A 19,044-nucleotide genomic window follows, 5' to 3' on the forward strand; every position below is an offset into this window, starting at 1 on the left:
GGATCATGCCCCTTTCCTGGAGTGGCCTGCATCCAGTGACAACTCATACATGGCAAAAAGTTCTGAATTTCCTGCCCCCATCTCAGGACAGGTCTGAGGGTTTATCTCATCTTTAGAAGTCTCTGCAGCATTAGCTGAGGCTTCCATTTATATTGTATTGCAGCTAGACTTCTTTCTCTGCTCAATCCTGCTTCATTCACTGCCCTTCTACAGGTGTTGATCGCAAGAGCACTCCCTAATAAATCTTTGGCATGCTAATCTCAATCTCAGTCTGCTTCCCTGGGAACTCAATTTGCAACACAGTGGAAGTGGGGAAAAATGGTCAAATTCTAAATATAATGTCAGAAAAATAGGAATCAAGGATAATGCCAAGTGGAAGGATGTCTGATTTGAGTAAGTGGAAAAATGGGGTTACCATTAACTGAGATAGGGAAAGTTGAGTGGAACAATTTCAGAGTGATTTCAGGGCTTCAGTTTTCAACGTACTAAATTTCAGATATCTGCAAAATACCTAAATGAGGTACTGAATAGGCAGTTGGAGATACCAGTCTGGAGTATGGGAGAGAAGTTTGGACTGAAGATACAAGTTTAGAAGTTATCAACATATAGATGATAATGAAAGTCACACGCTAGTTGAGCTTGGTGAAATCAGCAAGTAAGTAGGTATTACTAGAGAAAAGATCATGAACTGAGACCTGGGACACTTTAACATTAAGATAGGAGGGAGAAGGGAAGGAACCAGTCTTGGAGATTGAGGAGTTCAATCTCAATCAAATTCACCAAGAGAGGTGAATTTCCCATGATGCTAATGAAGGGTCTTTAGGACCTCTATTAGGATGGGTCCCTTTGAGTGCTGGGGGTTGCTGGGAGGTGGAGTGTGCTGGGAATTGCTGGGAGGTGGAGTGTGCTCTAAGTCAGGAGGGGAAGTCAGGCTGTGATCAGAAAACATTTCTATGTATGCATTTCTAGTAAACTGCCTAATAAGATCTCAGAAAAAGGAGACCTGAACCTCTTATTGTTCTAATAATTTGTTATGATTTCCCCCCTTGTTTTAAGCCATTATGCATGTGCTTACCTAATTATGATTCATTTGTAATACTGTATTTTCTATGTTTAAAGGGTTTTCCAAATGATATAAACTTTAGGTTCCCAAAATGCTAGATTTGCCTCTGGTGACCAGTGAAGTAAGAGAAGAACCAAAAAGAGTGCAGTGTCTTAAAAGCCAAGTGAAGAAAGGGCACAATTGGGTCAAATGCTGCTGAGAGATCAATTAAGAAGAGGACTGACCATTGGTCATTGGATTTAGTTACTGGGGACCTTCACAACAGCTGTTTCAGCTCAAAAGGTAGAACACCATATACAATGTACAGTATCTGACTTTTTTTTAACTTAATGAATTTTAGAGATCCTTTCATACCAGTACATATGAATATATTGCTGCTTTATATAGAGCTGCTTCATTTTAAGAGCTACATTGTATTTCATTATAAGTATATACCATAATTTATTTAATGGGTTAGTCCCCTATAAATGAACATTTAAGCAATTTTCAACTTTATGCTATTTCTGGCAATGCCAAAGTAATTTGCCTTTTACTGTGTCATTTTCGCACATATATGAGTATCTCTGTAGGACAAATACATAGAAATAGAATTGTCCAAAGGATATGTGCATTGAAAACTGTGATGAATGTTTGGCTATGTATTCACATTCTGTTATCTTCTATCCAGCATTTCTTTATGTTTATAGTGTGAGTGAGCTTAGCTCTTATGTTGTCCGACTCTTTTTTCCACTGTATATTCTAAATGATTACTTCTCATATTTAAAAGAGTAAATAATTTTAATATTTTACTTGGTAAACACACATTTAACTGAATTATTTCATTAGTTCTAAAAGCTGTCAGTTAATTCCTTTGAATTTTTATTTATCTATACTTGATAATAATTTTATATTCTTTCTGATATCTGTAACTCTAATTTATTTTTCTTATCTTATACATTGGCTAGAAAATCCAAAATGATTCATGTTCTTTCTTTGCTTTGGTGGGAATATCTCTAGTATTTCAACCTCAAGTAACATTAATTATGTTAAGATGGCAAATGTTGGTTTCACATAAATATTATTTATATGTCATGAAAAAAATATTTCCATTCTTTTATATAAAGTGCAAAAAAAAGATGTTAGGTTGCATAACAGTGTGAATATACTTAACACTGTACAGTTAGAAATGGTTAAGATAGTAAATTTTATGTTGTGCTTTTTAAAAAAATTTAATAAAATAGTTGTTATAAAATACAGTTTCAAATATGTTTCAAATATGTTTTGGTCATCTATTGACATAATCATATCTTTTTTGTTGAGATATAATTGACTTATAGTAACATTAGTTTCAGATATACAGATATACAGCATAATGATTCGATATTTGTATATATTGTGAAATGATCATAATTATATAATTTTTATTTTTAGACCTATAATTGTGATGAATATTTGCCAATAATGTAGTAAAATCATTAAGTTCTAAAAAATTCTAAATCTATAAAATTTTATCAAATCAGTAAATAATATTAATCTCTTTCCTTGTCAAAACTTCCTGTACCACCATGGTAGGTAAAAAAATAATGCCCCCACAGAGACACCCACATTTTAATCCCAGAATTTGTGGACATGCTATCTTACATGGTAATAGAAATTATGCAGATTTGATTAAATTGAAGATCTTTAGAGCAAGGGATTATTTATTATTTATTATTTTTTAAGTGTTTTTTTTTAAGATTTTATTTATTTGAGAGAGAGAGAGGGAGCACATGGGGCAGGTAGGAGAGGGGCAGAGGGAAAGGGAGAAGCAGATTCCTGGCTAAGCAGGGATCCCAACTCGGGGCTTGATTCCAGGACCCCAAGATCATGACCTGAGCCAAAGGCAAATGCTTAACCGACTGAACCACCCAGGTGCCCCTTAAGTTTTTTTTTTTTTAAAGATTTATTTCTATTTATTTTTGAGAAAGAGAGAGAGAGTGAGTGCAAGTGGGGGAGGCGAAGAGGGAGAGGAAGAGAGAAAATCTCAAGCAGACTCTGTGTTGAGAGTGGAGTCCAATGTGGGGCTTGATCCCACAACCCTGAGGTCAGGACTTGAGCCATAATCAAAAGATAGACGCTCAACTCACTGAGCCACCCAGGTGTCCCAGGAAGGGATTATTTTAGATAATTTTGTTAGGTCCAACATAACCACAAGGATCGTTTTAAGTGAAAGAGAGAGGCAGCAGGGTCAGAATCAGAGAAATTTGAAGATACTGTCTACTAGCTTTGAAGATGGAGAAAGGGACCATGAGCCGAGGAATACAGGTGTATTCTAAAAGCTGGAAAAGGCAAGGGAATGTATTCTCCTTCAGAGCCTGTAAAAGGAACACACACAACTCTGACAACACCTTGATTTTAGCTCACTAAAGCTCATTTCAGACTTCTGATCTTTACAACTGTAAGAAAATATACTTGTTTTAAGCCACCAAATTTGTGGCAATTTGTTATAGCTGCAATTAATAAGCTAATACAATTAATACAACTAATAAAGTAACATAGCTAATATAATAACAAACTAATACAACCAATAATAAATTAATATAATTAAGGTAAAATAAAGCAAAAGGAAAATATACTTATGAATATCTTTCTAGCATTGCCTGGAAAGAGAACAATTTCTAAAGAAATGTTTGTATTAACTCTCCCTTAGCAGGCTGGTGGGAACATACTAATATTAGGAGAAGATCTGTGCTTAAATATACACTCCTTGAGGCAAAGACAAGATATCTGAGACTGCTCTAGAGAGAATACCGGTGACTGACTGTAAGGTGATAGTGCTGGAGGTGGTACGTCAAACACCATGCTCCGGTGTGCCACCCTAGCGTACGAGCAAAGAGCTGCCAACTGCCACTCTAACCTGGGCTCTTTGAGCTTCTGAGATTCCAAATTTGTATCTGTAAGGAAGTAACAGTTCAATTGTAAATTTGCTATAAATTTTTGTGATTATATAAAGATGACAACTTCAATTAACCAGAAACTCACAAGCAAATTAACTAGAAAGTTTAACTTTGATTATTTAGTAATTAAGTGAAAATTGAACTTCATGAGGATAAGGTTATACATGGTAATGATTTACTTTATTCAGGAGAGCTGTAAGAAACTGCATGTGTAAGTCCCAACTATGGTTTATACAGTAGAATTACACCTAAAATGTCCACATGTAGCTACAAAAGATTTACTTGAGCCTATAGTTTTCTTCAGTCTCCTGAAAACATATTTCTGGTGAATGTTTCTAAAAAATAAGTTATTTATGTAATAAAAAGCACATAAGAAACAATGGATATCAATTGGAAATCACTTTAACTTAGAACTATTACACAACTGTTTTCAAACCAATTTGGAGAATTTCAAATGATGAATTTTCAAAAATGATTCTTTAAAACACTCTTCCCTGATTTAAATTTTCATAAATTAAAGGGCAAAGCGGCTGACAAGAACTTTGAAATTGGGCAGGCCTAGCTTGGGGTCCTGGTAGCTGTACTGAGCTTGGGCTCTGAGCCTCTGCTTCTCCATCTGTAAAACGGGAATAATCCTACCTTACAGGTTAACAATTAGCTATGAAATATATCTAGAGCAGATCCTGGAACCTAATAGGCAATGCATAAATAAATGACAAAAGTGCTGACAATTTCACTTGCAATGACTGGAGAATAGTGGGAGAAAATTAAAAAAAAAACAACAAAGCCTTTTTTTCTGGACTAGTTTCTTGCTTAGGCATGGGCTCTCACCTTCTTAACACATTCTTATAGAGAAAAACAAACATTTAAAATCTTTCCCTTCTCTGTCTCCCTGGCTTCCAACCTATACATTCTTTCTGTATGACTAATCTGAATTCCTGGAACCATCAAGTTTACAGCTACTGAAAACCTGAAAATCCAGTCATTCTTGATTCTTACATCTCTCCCAACCTACTATTTAGCCAGTCACCAAAATCTACCTTTGATAGTTGCTCTTCCTTCCTCCCCCCCTTGCCTTCCTTCCTCCTTCCAACAGGTATTTATTGAACACACACTACATGGCAGGCACTGTGCAAAATATATTGTATGTCACATAGTAAATGCAATGGAAAAAAATAATGCAGACATGCAGGATAATGCACGCACACATGCACATGTCTACACTGGGAAAAGTTTAAGTTTGCTACTTAAATTAGGACCTAAAAGTGGTCAGGAAATGAGCCTCGGGTAATAAGGCTTTTTGGCAGAAGAACAGCTCCTGGGAGCACATATATAAGCCTGGAGTTTAAGGGAAAGGTCCAGAAAATGGGGAGTTGTCATTACATGGATGATATAAAGCCGTGAGAATAGATGAGATCACCAAGGGCAAAGACAGAAAGAGAAAAGAGGTCTGAGGACTTATCCCCGGGGTATTCCAGGATAAGACAGGGAGAGGAGGAAAAACCAGGTGAATGAGAATGCCCGCTAGTGAGACAGAAGGAAACCAAAAAGCACAATATCCTAGAAGATAAGTGAAGGTAAGTGAAAAAAGAGAAGAAGACAAGGAGAGGGGATGATTAACCAAATGAGAAGAGTAAGATGAGAAGTGGGAACTAACTGGATTCAGCAATATGAAGTCACTCGTGACTTTAGTGGAACAGTTAGGCAAAAAAAAGTAATAAAGAAGGATTCAAGAGAGAATAGGAGGATAGAAATTGAAAACAGTATCTACAGATTTTTTTTAAAGACTTTTATTTGTTTGAGAGAGAGAGAGCATGAGCACAGGCTCCTTGTGTATGACCTGAACCGAAGGCAGACTCGTAACTGACGGAGCCAGTTCCAGGATCTGCTCTAGATATATTTCATAGCTAATTGTTAACCTGTAAGGTAGGATTATTCCCGTTTTACAGATGGAGAAGCAGAGGCTCAGAGCCCAGATTTTTTAAAAGAAGTTTTGCTGAATAAAGGAACAGAGGAATGGTGCTGTAGCTGGAAGGAACAGGGATCAAGAAAGATTCTTGTTTCGGGGTGCCTGGGTAGCTCAGTCAGTTAAGCGTCTGACTTGGTTGGGCTCAGGTCATGGGCTCAGGTCATGATCTCAGGGTTGTGCTGGGCTCCCTGCTCAGTGGGGAGTCTGCTTCTCCCTTGCCCTCTGCCCCTCCCCCCAGCTCATGCGCATGCGTGCTCTCTCTCTCTCTCTCAAATAAATAAATCTCTCAAAAAAAAAAGATTTTTGTTTCATTTTATTTTGCTTTGTTTTTTGGATGAGAGGAATAACAGCATATTTGTATACTGAGAGGAGGGATCCAATAGATATGGGAAAATTGACAATAGAAAAACTAACAATTGTACTGCTTTTGAGTACCAAAGTGACATGAGTTTTAGCGTCCAAATGTAGAGACTGATTTTATCATAGATCAAAGCAGGGACAGTTTATCCATAATAAGAGGAAAGGAAAGCTGAGTATAATGGGTACAGGCGCAGGTGGGTGCAGTACACGTAGTGGTGGGAGTATGTGGGGTTCTCTTCTCAGAGCTTTGACTTTTTTCAGAAACAGGACTCAAAGCCATTATCTGAAAGAGAAAGAGGTGGAGGTATGAAGAAGACAGGAGGTGCGCAAAGTCATCAAGGAGAACGGATGGATGACTGAACTGGGGAAATGAATAGAATTTCTGGGCAGAAATAACTTTTGAGGTCATGAATGTAGAGCATACTAAGGTCATGAATGTAAAGCACAGCTAGTTACCATGGCTGCATCTTTCTCTCCAGCCACATACAAAAGCATACTGCTGCCGCAGAATTGGTAGAGAATCGTATTTCACCAGGGTTAAGGTTTTGTCAGGTAATTACTATTAGAAAGTGGGAGGGAGGCAAGGGAGTTGGACATGTATTCAAGAGGAAGTGACTATAATGACTGATCATGGTATCGACATTTCTTTGTTTTCTCTTGTCTATTCACACAGACCTTGCTCTCTAGCAGGTGCCCATTAATGCGTTATCACCTGAACCACTGGAGCTGTTCATTGCCATGCTAAGCTAATCTCTCCTTACCAGTCACCGTATGCATGTGGTTCATGTGCATTTTTGTTTTTTCCCATTCTCCTCCTAATTCCTTGCCTTTAAGAACCAGACATTTCTTACAACATTTCTGTTCTGAAGTCACCCCTAAACTGTACTACTCCTAGAATTTATGTCTACTTTAACTGTATTTGCATGGCACATTACCTAGACTTATATCAGAACATTTATCAAATTATAACTATGCATTGGCCTTTCCCCTCATTTTCCACTAAAACGTGAGTTTGATAAAATCCTTTTATGTGGCACCTAACACAGTGCCTGTATCAGAACACACTCAATATAATGTGACGTGGATACATGAATAAACGATATTTGATTGTCCCTCGGCCTTTCTTAAACTCCATTCAGTGGCATTAAAATATCTGTAAGTATGGCATACTCTGATATGTTAGTACTGCTGAGTATATGCTAGATAAGCCAAGCATTGGATAGAAGATTTGTCACACAACAGAATGAGTAAGTCCCCATGTCTTCCCTTTACTATCTAGGAATTCTTCCTTATGAATATTTTATACACTTTGGACCACAAGTTAACTTTTATAGGTTGTCGTGATGTACTAGAACCCCAAAATGATTAAATCACCCAATTTACTTCTGTGGAATGAAGAGCATCTTCTGTTTGAAAACATTTTAAAACTGACAATTTAACATTTTAAACATCACAAAGTATTTTTAAGAATTTCATACAAAATAAAAACTAACTAAACTCTGGAATACTAAAAAGTTGGCCTATTACTCAAAGCATTATTTGTATAATATTCAGTGTTGTTGCCTATAAAATTTAGGTAACTAACATGAGACACTTGGGAGCAGTGCCTGGTGTATCCTTGTAACACAGGCCCAGATTTCCCTTAAAGAGGGATTACTAGACGTTTTCTCATCTATCTATGGACATAGCAGTGTCACATGCCATCTAACTTTGTAGTCTAGTCACAAAACTCAATAAATGGGTTAGGACCCAGGGCATGGCCAGAAACATTAAATTTACTCCATTATCATCAACAATTTCCTCACAGAGCAGTTGTGTAGCTAGAAGTTCTGCCAAAGGAAAGCCTATAATTAATGATTAAAAAAAAAACACAACAAAATAAAACAAACTATGTCTTCTCTCTCTTTCTCTCACACACACATAAATTCACATATATAAATAATTCTTTTCCCAGAGAAAAGTCAGAAGTCAATTTCTTTTAAGAGAATATTGTTTTTAATACATACTATTACATATATTTTTACTACATAAAATGAACTTCTCTCTTCTTTAGTCAGACTAATTGTAAAATAAATCATTAAAAGGTGTGATCATGGAAAGTGTTTCCTTAATAACTATCTGCATAATTCCCAAAGACAAAGCTTATGTATTATAATTACCCTTTTCTTTATTTTATAGGGATAAAGATCCGCATTAAAGCTTATTTAGTATTATTACTGAAGTACTAAAAGTAGCAAAGCCCATGAGATCTAGCTAAAAAAAATACAATTGGGACTGAAATATTGATAAGAATGGAAAATAAAGGTTAAAGCACACTCCTACAGTATTACTGTCTGTGATATGAATTAATATCCAATGCTTTACATAAACACCTTAAAACAATTTCAAAACATTTTTTATGTTGTTTTGTCTCCTTAGCTAGAATGTAAGCCCATCAAAGGTAGTATAATTTACATATAATATAGAGATCAATAAAGATCAATAAATATTTACTGATGATTACTCTGCTTTTTTCAGAGATATATCCATTGTTCATAAATAATTCTGTTTGTCAGACTTAGTCACTTGTAAGTTTCCAAGTTTATGTGAGAGCGGCAAATATATATATATATATATATATATATATATATACTGGGCTTCTTCCTACATATACATACCTATGAGAAAGCTTAATTTATAAATTAGGCACAATAAGAGATTAAGAACAATAACTAATAATAAAGAAGAACAATTATAACAATACTCTGTAATATAAAATATGTGGATATAGTCTGTCTCTCACAAAATGTCTCGTACTATACTCAACTTTCTTCTTTTCGTGAGGATGTGAGATAATGAAATGCCTACGTGATGAGATGAAGTGAAGGGAATAATGTAGGCATGTGATGCAGCCTTAGGCTACTATTGACCTTCAGACTATACATCAGAAGGAGGATCATCTGCTTCTGGACCATGGTTGACTATGGGTAACCGAAACCATGGAAAGCAAAACTATGGATAAGCAGGTACCATTTGTACCTTCAAGGGTTAATTCTGGAACTTATTTCAAAAAATTGTTACCACTCTCATTTCAAACAATACCCTTACTGATTCTGTTTGCTGAAGGAGGCAGATTTGTAACCTGGAAAGTCCCTTTTACCACCACTAAAAAGCTTTTCTAACTGTAATTTGAAATTGACGATCCTCTTCTCTCCAGTCACCAAAGGAGATGAAATTGTCAACTTTACACTTTCTCTTTACACTTTACCCACACACTGAAGTAGAATAGTCAACATGTTATAAATCATGTCATTACCGATCTTTAGTTGATATTATAATATATATATTCATATATTTAGTGTTTCATGTTCCGGATTGAAATAATTAGCACAGGAAGGACCAAAAAAATTTAACAAGTTAGTTAAAATTTTTGCCAAGCAGTAGATATTTAGTTTGTTTGGTTTCATTTGTTTTATATCTTTAATACTGAGCAACATTAACTAATCTGTTTCCCTTAGGAGTGAGTTCACAAAAAGGGTCTATCACATCTAGACCTAAACTTGACTTAAGGAAATCTCGAACCCTGTACAATGAGAGCCAATAATTCCTAAAATTAAGCCTTTAGATAAAAGAAGAAAGCTTCCTTCTCAACAATGAAAAAAAAAAATCAAACCTCATCAATGAAAAACACATGATGTTAAGATAAGCATTTTCATTCAGGATCTACAGCATGGTATGTACTAGGATTAACAATGAGGACCAAAACACTATGGAATTTATATGGGAGAGACGATCATAAAATAATCAAATAAGCCATAATAAGAGCTATAAATAAAAGGTATGAAAAGTACTACATAGTACTTTAAAAAGCACATTTCAGATGGCCAGACCTTGTTTGTGTGTTTGCATGGGGGAAGTAGGGTGTAGGTCAGGGAAGGTATACATCAGGAAGTGATACTTTAGCTGAGAGCTGAGGGAAAAATAGGATTTACTTGGGGAAGACACGAGGGTAACAGTCTTTCACATCAAAGGAACTGTAGGTCTGATGGCCCTGAGGTAGAAAGGAACACAGGGAACTTGAGGAGTGAAACAGTCAGTGGTTGGAACACACCGGGCAGGAGAATCAGGACAGAGGTAAGCAATGTGGCTGGGGAGGTGAGCCAGGCATGTAGGGTCATGGAGGCCCCATGAGGGATTTTGATCTTTTTGGTTTTAATCACACAAGTGGCATGGATTGATTGGTGTTTTTAAAAGAACATTCTGGGCAATCAGATAAGAAAAAGAAACAAAAGACATCTGAATAGGCAGAAAAAACAAACAAACCAAATTGTCTTTATTTGTAGATGATACTGAGACAGGGAAACTGGAGGGACCCCAAGAGAAAAAAATTGTTTTTTTTCCCCCTTTGCTTCTGTTCTTGCTAGGACCTGCACCCTTGCCCTACGCATGCCTTAATGTATGTCCTCCTCATAAGGGATGAAGATTTAATGATTTCTTTGGAGTCTTCCAGCACGACAGATACCATCTAAGGAATGCCCAGGTGAGGCCATCATGTGCATATTCCAGACCACTGTCACTGAGCACCTTGACACTAAAACCTTCTGGCTCTAGGGAATAAGTGACTATGACGGACACCTGGACCCTGTCCTTGTTTTGACCAGTTCCTGGATGCCTGAGAAGACACGTGTACCAAACCACAATGTCAATAAAAACCCAGACCCCAAGCACAGGCTCTCTTGTTTCCTTTCTGAGGCTCCCAGACACTCTATCTGATCTGCTCACTCACTACTCTTCCAATAAACTCTTCTTTTGCCTCCTGCTGGCTTGAGTTTGATTTCCATCCCGTGTGCAGCCAAGGACTCTCTTGGCTGGTCCTGTGGGACACCTTCTGGGTCCTCAGACCCAGCTTGCCCGCATCATCTTGGCGACCACAAAGGGACCCACAGAGGAACATCGGTATCCCCAAATTGAGTCTGCGAAGCACAGCTTGGCTTTCGGGAACTGGTAAGTTCCTCCTCTGGGAAACAGAGCTGGTTTAATGCTGATGTAATTTTTGTCTCTGTGCTTCTCTGTTTTCTTCCTCCATTCTCCAGGGAGGAAGAGAAACTGGGAAAACTGGTCTGTGAACCTGCTCTTCTTACTCCCCACTCTCTCTGTGCTCTGAAACTTTTTACTCTGGCTTCCAGACAACTTCAAGGCTGTTAGTTGTCATGAGGGACTGAGTCACTCAGCTCCGAAGAAAAAGGACACTTGTTCCTTCCCGCTGAAAGGTGTTCTGAGGCAACTAAGGACCAAGGGAAGTATCAGAGATGATTTGGGACAGGTGTGGTCCCATAGAAAAACTTCCTCCCAACCATGGTAATTAATTTTTGCCTCACCCAGGGATGCACACAGAAGGATTGATCATCCAGGGCTCTGAGCCCCCATGGTGGTTTTAGACCGCCACTGGGACAAACAGACAGATAAGTGGGGAAGATAGGCCCCCTGGTTCTCCCCATAAGTAGCACATTCGATCTACCACATGCTTTCCCTAGAATAGAGTCTGGACTTCTCTCTCTCTCTGTTTTCCACTGCCAAGTGGCTGTCTCCTCACGGCAATTCTGGGACATTGGAATTATGCTGGGGATTGGTGGCCAATCTTGTCGAAGACCAAAACTCTTAGAATAAAGAGTGGTCCTGGTGCCCCCAGTTGCACTGGGTTTTTGGCATATAGGGATGAGACACATGGCATCTTGTTAGATGAGGGAGAAATGTGGCAAGCTGGAATCTTTTGCACCCTTTTGCTCACTATATGCCAGACCCTATCACTCCTCTACACTTATTTCTATCCCTCTGAATTTTCGCCTTTTTGGCCCTTTAAATTGTTCACCCAGTCATTGAGGAATTATATTGTCTGACCATAGTATTCAGCATTAGCAGGCTTCCCTATCCTTAAGAAATTATCTCTCCTTTTGGTTTCTAGGAAACCCCATGACTTTGATCTGATTCATTTGGCCGGGGCCACTGTAGCCAATGACGCTCTCCTCTGCCTTAGATCTCTTGCATTCTGAACAATATCATCCTAGAATCTTTGCCCCAGTCTGACTCCTTGCTTACGGTCCTAAATGGGGGCAAGAGTGAGCATTCCTATGGATTCCCGTTTGTTTATTACATAATTAGGCACAACTTATGCTGGAGAAGTTGAAAAAGAAGAAGCTAATATTCTATTGTAATGAGGCCTGGCCCCACTATCACTTGGGGGACCAAGAAACCTGGCCCGCAAATGGGAGTTTGAATTACAATACCATTTTACAGCTTGATTTATATTGTAAGAGGGAAGGGAAATGGAATAAAGCGCCTTCTGTGTTACCCTTTATGGCCCTGTATCAGGACCCCAAAGGACAATGTAAAGTTTGTGTGGCCTGAGTTCCTAAATCAGGGAGACACTTGACATCCTGGAACTGATTTTGATGTTTGATCTGACTTGGGGGAAACCTACAGATCTTATTGTTTCATTGCTGCACTGTAGAGGAGGGAATGAGACCATGCATAGTTAAGCCAGTTAATTCGATAAAGTAAGGGAAGAAACTCAAGGAAAGGGTGAAAACCCGGCTCTCTTTGGAGGGTCTCTGATGGAGGCTTTCCAGAAGTATACCAGTACTTTCTCCAACTCTCCAGAAGGGCGGTCAATACTCCCAGTAAGGGCCCAATTCTCCAGAAGGGCCCCAATTCTCCAGAAGGGCCGTCACTGTTGGCTGTGCATTTTATCCTGCAATCTGCAGCAGGTTATCAGGGGAAAATGACAGAAGGCAACTGGTGGGCCCTAAATTCCTAAGAACCAATTATTGGATATGGCTTTTGCTGTCTTTAGTAATAGAGACAGGGCAGAGAAGATGGACCTGTTTGTCCAAAATAAATGCCATGCCCCACTTTTGCCACAGCAATGGGGAACTCCAGGATGGATGCCCATGTGTAGAAACCTACAAGGCCGGACTCTGGCAAAGCCTGGCTCACAAAAGGCTGGGGTTCGCAATCAATGTGCCTTCAGTAAGACGGACAGCCACTGGAAAAAGGATTGTGCCCACCTCAGAAGGAAGGTGGGTCCAGCCCCAAAACCTTTGCTGGCCAAAGTTACAGAGACCTGAAGGGGCCCGAGCTCTCCCTATGGCTCCTCCCGGACATCTCAACATAACCAAGAGCCTCAGGTGATCTCTGGTGGGGAAAGTAAGGATACTGAATTTCTGTTGCACACAGGAGCCACTTACTCTGTCCTGACTCAGCCTAATGGGCTTCTATCCCAGCACTCTTGTACAGTTACTGGAATAGACGGATGGCCACAGGTGAGACAACTGACTTGTCCAGCAGCTTGCGGCATGGGCTGTCTCTTGCTTTCACATAGCTTTCTCCTGTTACCTGAATGCCCTACTCCCTTACTGGGAGCAACTTACTTGCTAAGCCACAAACAAAGGACTGACAGACCCAAATGTGGAGAAAACAAAGTTTATAATGGTAATGGGCCTAGACATGCAAGTGGGAAATAATATTTATGTGCCAGACAGTATACCGTCCCATATTACAATCAGAATAATGCCCAATGTATGGGAAACAGAGGTTCCTGGGAGAGCCAATAATATTTCATCGTTATCTCCCTAAGACCACGTGTAGAATATTCTTGGAAAAGACCAGAGACCCAAGAAGGTATTCAGCCTTTAATTAAGACATTTTTGAAATATGGATAATTAACCCCTTGTAAGTGACCCTGCAATATCCCCATTCTACCAGTTAAGAAGCCAAACGGGGAGTACTGCTTTATCAAGGATTTGAGCACAATGAATGAGGCAGTGATTCCTATTCATCCGATAGTCCCTAACCCTTTTGCTATACTGACACAAGTTCCCCCAGATGCAAACTAGTTTACGGTATTAGACTTAAAGGATGCTTTCTTCTGCATACCGGAACACCCTGACTCCCCATATCTTTTTGCTTTTGAATGGACTGACCCTGATACTTGTGAGATCCCCCAGCTGACCAGGATGGTGCTGCCTCAGGGGTTCACAGACAGCCTACATTTGTTTGGGAATGCTTAAAAATGGAACGGGGGCGGGGGTTACAACAGATTAATGGAACTTTACTTCAATATGTGGGTGATATATTGATTGCCATCCCTACAAAAGAGGATTCTGATGAAAATACAACCCTCACCCTTAACTTTTAGGACAATGGGGATACAGAGTACCTCCCCAGAAAACCCAGACTTCTAAGGAAAAGGTTCAATACCTGGGCTATGTCCTCACTCCAGGGGCACGGACACTGGCCAGGACAGAAAATCAGCCATACTGAATATTTTAGTACCACAAACAACAGGCAGTTAAGAACCTTCTTAAGCATGCTAGGCTTTTGTTGCATTTGGATTCCAGGGTTTAGCCTTATGGCCAAATGCTTTTATAAAGCATTACAAGGAAGTGATTTAGAACCCCTGGAATGGAATGATGATTGCCACCAAGACTTCAAAGGTATGAGAGAAAAACTGAGCACTGCTCCTGTCTTGGGGCTCCCAAACCTGGAAAAAATCCTTCACCTCATATGTCTGAGAAAGGACAGGAATAGCCTTGTGTGTCCCAACTCAAAAACTCAGACCTGTTCCTAGCCCAGTAGCTTCTTTCTCCAAACAATTAGATCTGGTAGCAGAAGGATGGCCAGGATGTTTACCAGCAGTGGCTGTGACCACCCACCTAGTTGGAGAAGCTAGCATATTTACTCTAGGAAAACATCTGGATGTCAGGATCCCACATCAAGTCCAAGGGGTTTTAGAAGCCAAAGGGCACGAATGCTTAACAGGAGAGAGATTACTGAGGTATCAAGCCCTCCTCCTTGCTACCCCTGATGTAACTAACCCTTCAGGTGTGTGGAGGCTTAAACCCAGCTCCTCTATTACCTGATGAAGGCAAGCAGGTACCTGCTTTTTCAGTGTGGACACTGAAAAATAAGTGTGTTCAAGTAGGACCGATTTAAAGGACAAACCTTTGCCCAATCCAGAGGCTGAATGGTTTACAGATGGAAGTAGGTTTATGCATGAGGGAACCAGAAAAATCAGATGTACTATTGTCAGCCTACAGGAGATAACTGAGGCACAAGCTTTCCCTCCCCATACTTCAGCACAAAGGCCCGAACTGTTTGCTTTAATCTGAGCACTACGACTAGGTAAAGGGTTAAAGTTAAATATATGTCCTGATTCTAAATATGGCCTCTTAATATTTCATGCCCCTCCAGCCATCTGGAAAGGGGTACTATCAAATTCAAAAATCTCCCCTATGAAACATAAAGGGAAAATTTTAACATTATTAGAGGCTGTACAGCTTCTTTGGGAGGAGCCAGCTGTACATGGTAAAGGACACCAAAGAGACCAAACAATAAGGAGCAAAGGAAACGATTTTGCGGAAAGAATAGCAAAAGGGGCAGCAAGGAAGAAAGAGCTTGCTACACAGGTTTTAGCTTCCAGAAGGTCCTCTGCAAGAAAGAAGCCCGAACTATGCTCCCTCTGAGGCTCAATGGGCCTTACAGAAGGGATCTGAAATCGACTGGGATGGTATATATTAAATAACAAATATGTACTCCCCAAGGCATTGCAATGGAAAATAACTGAGCCTTCTTCTGCCACTCCCGGGGCTGCTTGTGTGCTCGCTCGGTGTGGACCTGGCACCTCTTTGGTGAAGCGGCAGCTGAGGAGACTCCAGTGCTCGCCATGGCTGAGGAAAAGCCCAAGGAAGAAGTCACGACTGAGAACAACAATCATATTCATTTGAAGGTGGCGGGGCAGGATGGTTCTCTGGTGTACTTTAAGATTAAGAGGCATACGCTACTTAGTAAACTGATGAAAGCCTACTGTGAACGACAGGGTCTGTCCGTGACGCAGGTCAGGTTCCGATTTGACGGGCACCCGATCAAGGAAACAGACACGCCGGCGCTGCTGGAGATGCAGGATGAAGATATAATTGATGTGTTCCAGCAGCAGACAGGAGGCGTCTACTAGAAAGAGAACTCGCTACTTTACTCCAGGACCCTGTTCCTCCGGATCAAGAAGACATTCTCAGGTAGAAAACCACAATTTGGTCCCACCACACCCTGACTACTGCAGTATAGTTTTCTCTGTTCTTTCATTTTCCCCTCCCGCCGCCCTTGTCTTTCATTTTCCCCTCCCCCTTCCCTTGGTGGACATAAAGTAACTATATATGTGCACAAGCACAATTGCCCTTTTTTTTTTTTTTAACTAAATGGCCAATGGTATGTTTTGATCAACATCAAATGGAGATGGGATAGGGGAAAATACTGGTTCTGTGAGACTACCCCCTCTTTCCATTTGTGGCATGCTCAGTCAGCTCTTACCTTTATATTCCAGCAAGTTGTTTTGCTCTCACGGTTTAACAAAAAAAGAACAACATAAAAATCTTTGCATACCTTGTTTGACTGGAGAATTTTAATGTTTTTCATTTATCATTGTAAAACCAAGGACAATTTTATAACTTTTTTGTATGTAGCCCTTACATGTAAGATGATCTGTCTTTAAGTGGGGATAAATTACTCTAAAAGAAATGAATCCTAGATTGTTTTCCTTTCAAGAGTCTTGTTGTTTAAATAAACTTCTTGTTTAAAATGAAAAAAAAAAAAGCAAAGCAGCAAATACATGACTCCACTCACTTTGGCAGAGACACTATGGAAAATCGATTGCAGCAAGTATTCAGAGGAAAGAATCTAGCCAAAACTCTTAAGAGAAGTTACCAGGGCATGTGAGATCTGTGTCAGAAGTGACGCAGGGCCCCATCCTAAGCCTCCCCTTTGAACTGAGCCAGTTCAATAGAGAGGCACTTACCATGGGGAAGACTGGCCAACTGACTTCACTCAAATGCCACCCTCTCTGGGATAGAAGTATCTGCTGGTTTATGTGGATACATTGACAGGGGAGGTAGAGGCCTTCCCTATTAGAACAGACAGGGCTTTAGAGGTTTCTAAGACCTTTTTAAAGGAAGTCATACCTAGGTTTGGACTTCTCTGGAGTCTGCAAAGTGATAATGGACCCTCTTTCACTGCTAAAATAACACAATTATCAGTGACCCTAGGGATCTGCTATTAACTTCATCTCTCATGGAGGCCTCAATCTTCAGAAAAGTGGACAAAATGAACCACATCTTTAAACGAACTTTGGCAAAACTCTGTCGAGAAACTCATGAAACATGGTATAAACTGCTGCTGATTGCTTTACTCAGAACAAGAGTGGCTCTTTGGGCGCCTGGGTGGCTCAGTTGGTTGAGCGACTGCCTTCGGCTCAGGTCATGATCTTGGAGTCCCGGGATCGAGTCCCACATTGGGCTCCCTGCTCAGCAGGGAGTCTGCTTCTCCCTCTGACCCTCTTCCCTCTCGTGCTATTTCTCATTCTCTCTCTCAAATAAATAAATAAAATCTTAAAAAAAAAAAAAAAGAACAAGAGTGGCTCCAAAGGGGAGCCACTTAAATTGAACCCCTTTGAAATGACATATGGAAGACCTTTTCTCACTGCAACTTTATGGTTTGCTAAGGAAACCAATCAAATTTTAAAATACATTCCTAGTCTGGGTAAAGCACTAGTCTCTCCAAAAGTATGGAAATAAAGTACTTCCAAACCCCACTGAAGACAAGCAGTCTGTGCCAATGCCATCAGGGAGCAAGAGACCATTAAAAACATGGAAAAGGGGGTCACCAGAAGATGAGCTCAAACCAAGGTGGGAAAGGGCCCTATCAGCTTTTACTCAGCACCCCCACAGCAGTAAGACTTAAAAGGTCTCTTGAGCTGGGTTCACTTGTCCAGAATCAAACCTATCTCTCCTGAGTCTCTGCAGGAGCCAACTTTGATACCGTCTCCAAGGGAAGAAGGGGACACATATGCCTGTGAGCCTGTCAACGAATTAAACTATCTTTTCAAGAAAATACTGCTGCAGTGTCTACCTGAAGCTCCCAGCATCCACCCATGCCTGTGAACCTGAGGAAAAGACTAAAGTTGCTGCTCTGAAGGACCAATAAGTAAGGCTTGATGGCGCTTTTAAAATCTTTCACTTTTCTAAATTTACTCTTTACTTACCTATCTCTAGGAAAAGCTAATGGCCCCAATTTATTTTTGCAATGGGCTCAACACTACGCTGACAGTTTACAGAAAAGTTCCTGCTGGATTTGTGGCCTCCTCCCTTTATCCAGCACCTCAGGCCTCCCATGGTGGGTTTCTCCTTTACAAGGCAAAGATTGGCATTACTTACACCAATATGTAAAAGATATGGTTTTCCAGCCAAATACAAGCATATATAGGGACATCTCTATCACTAACGGCAATGTTTCTTGTTGGCCTATGGTAAATATTACCTGGAATTCTCCAGGCCATAAAAGACCTTTTTCCTACCCCCAGACTGCCAAAATCATGACTGAATACGCCAACTCTAAGATGGAAAATAAGAAAGCATTGTGGGGAACAACTAAGCCTAATAATATGAGATATACCGAGGATGGCTATTTTCAAGTATGGGATGAATTTATGTGGCTTACTCCTACCATAGGCCAATTAAACCAGAAAGCTCTTTTATGTTGGGAGCAAAGAAATCACACCTATGATGCCTGGCCTAATAGCACCCGTGAATTAGGATGGCTCTCCCCAGGAGCTTGTACCCATATCATTGTTTTACAAGCAACTGACTGGTTTGCTACTGATTGGATAAGACGACCAGGCATCAGATGGTTAGCACCCAATGGAACTCAATGGC

The 19,044-nt window shown here is 40.0% G+C and overlaps 2 protein-coding genes across 4 annotated transcripts in view; one reads left to right on the forward strand and one right to left on the reverse strand.

Moving 5' to 3' along the window:
* TBC1D19 (TBC1 domain family member 19) overlaps window positions 1-19,044 on the reverse strand; it is a 146,152-nt gene that overhangs the window by 35,357 nt on the left and 91,751 nt on the right. The gene's annotated exons all lie outside the window — the stretch shown is intronic.
* On the forward strand, window positions 16,008-16,295 carry LOC114197170 (small ubiquitin-related modifier 2-like). 2 transcript variants are annotated; one of them, XM_028088123.1, is made up of 2 exons: window positions 16,008-16,161; window positions 16,219-16,295. In XM_028088123.1, the coding sequence occupies exons 1-2, from the start codon at window positions 16,008-16,010 to the stop codon at window positions 16,293-16,295; spliced, it is 231 nt and encodes a 76-aa protein (XP_027943924.1). The 2 variants fall into 2 exon arrangements, with proteins under 2 accessions (XP_027943924.1, XP_027943915.1); XM_028088114.1 differs by having other exon boundaries at window positions 16,008-16,295.

This window comes from Eumetopias jubatus, unplaced genomic scaffold (assembly GCF_037043125.1).
Source record: "Eumetopias jubatus isolate StellerSeaLion01/CBP00866 unplaced genomic scaffold, mEumJub1_p1.0 scaffold_2, whole genome shotgun sequence".
Lineage (NCBI taxonomy): Eukaryota > Metazoa > Chordata > Mammalia > Carnivora > Otariidae > Eumetopias > Eumetopias jubatus.

Excerpts from the sequence above, each read along its gene's own strand:
- LOC114197170 (XM_028088114.1), top strand. The coding sequence starts at position 16,008 with ATGGCTGAGGAAAAGCCCAAGGAAGAAGTCACGACTGAGAACAACAAT.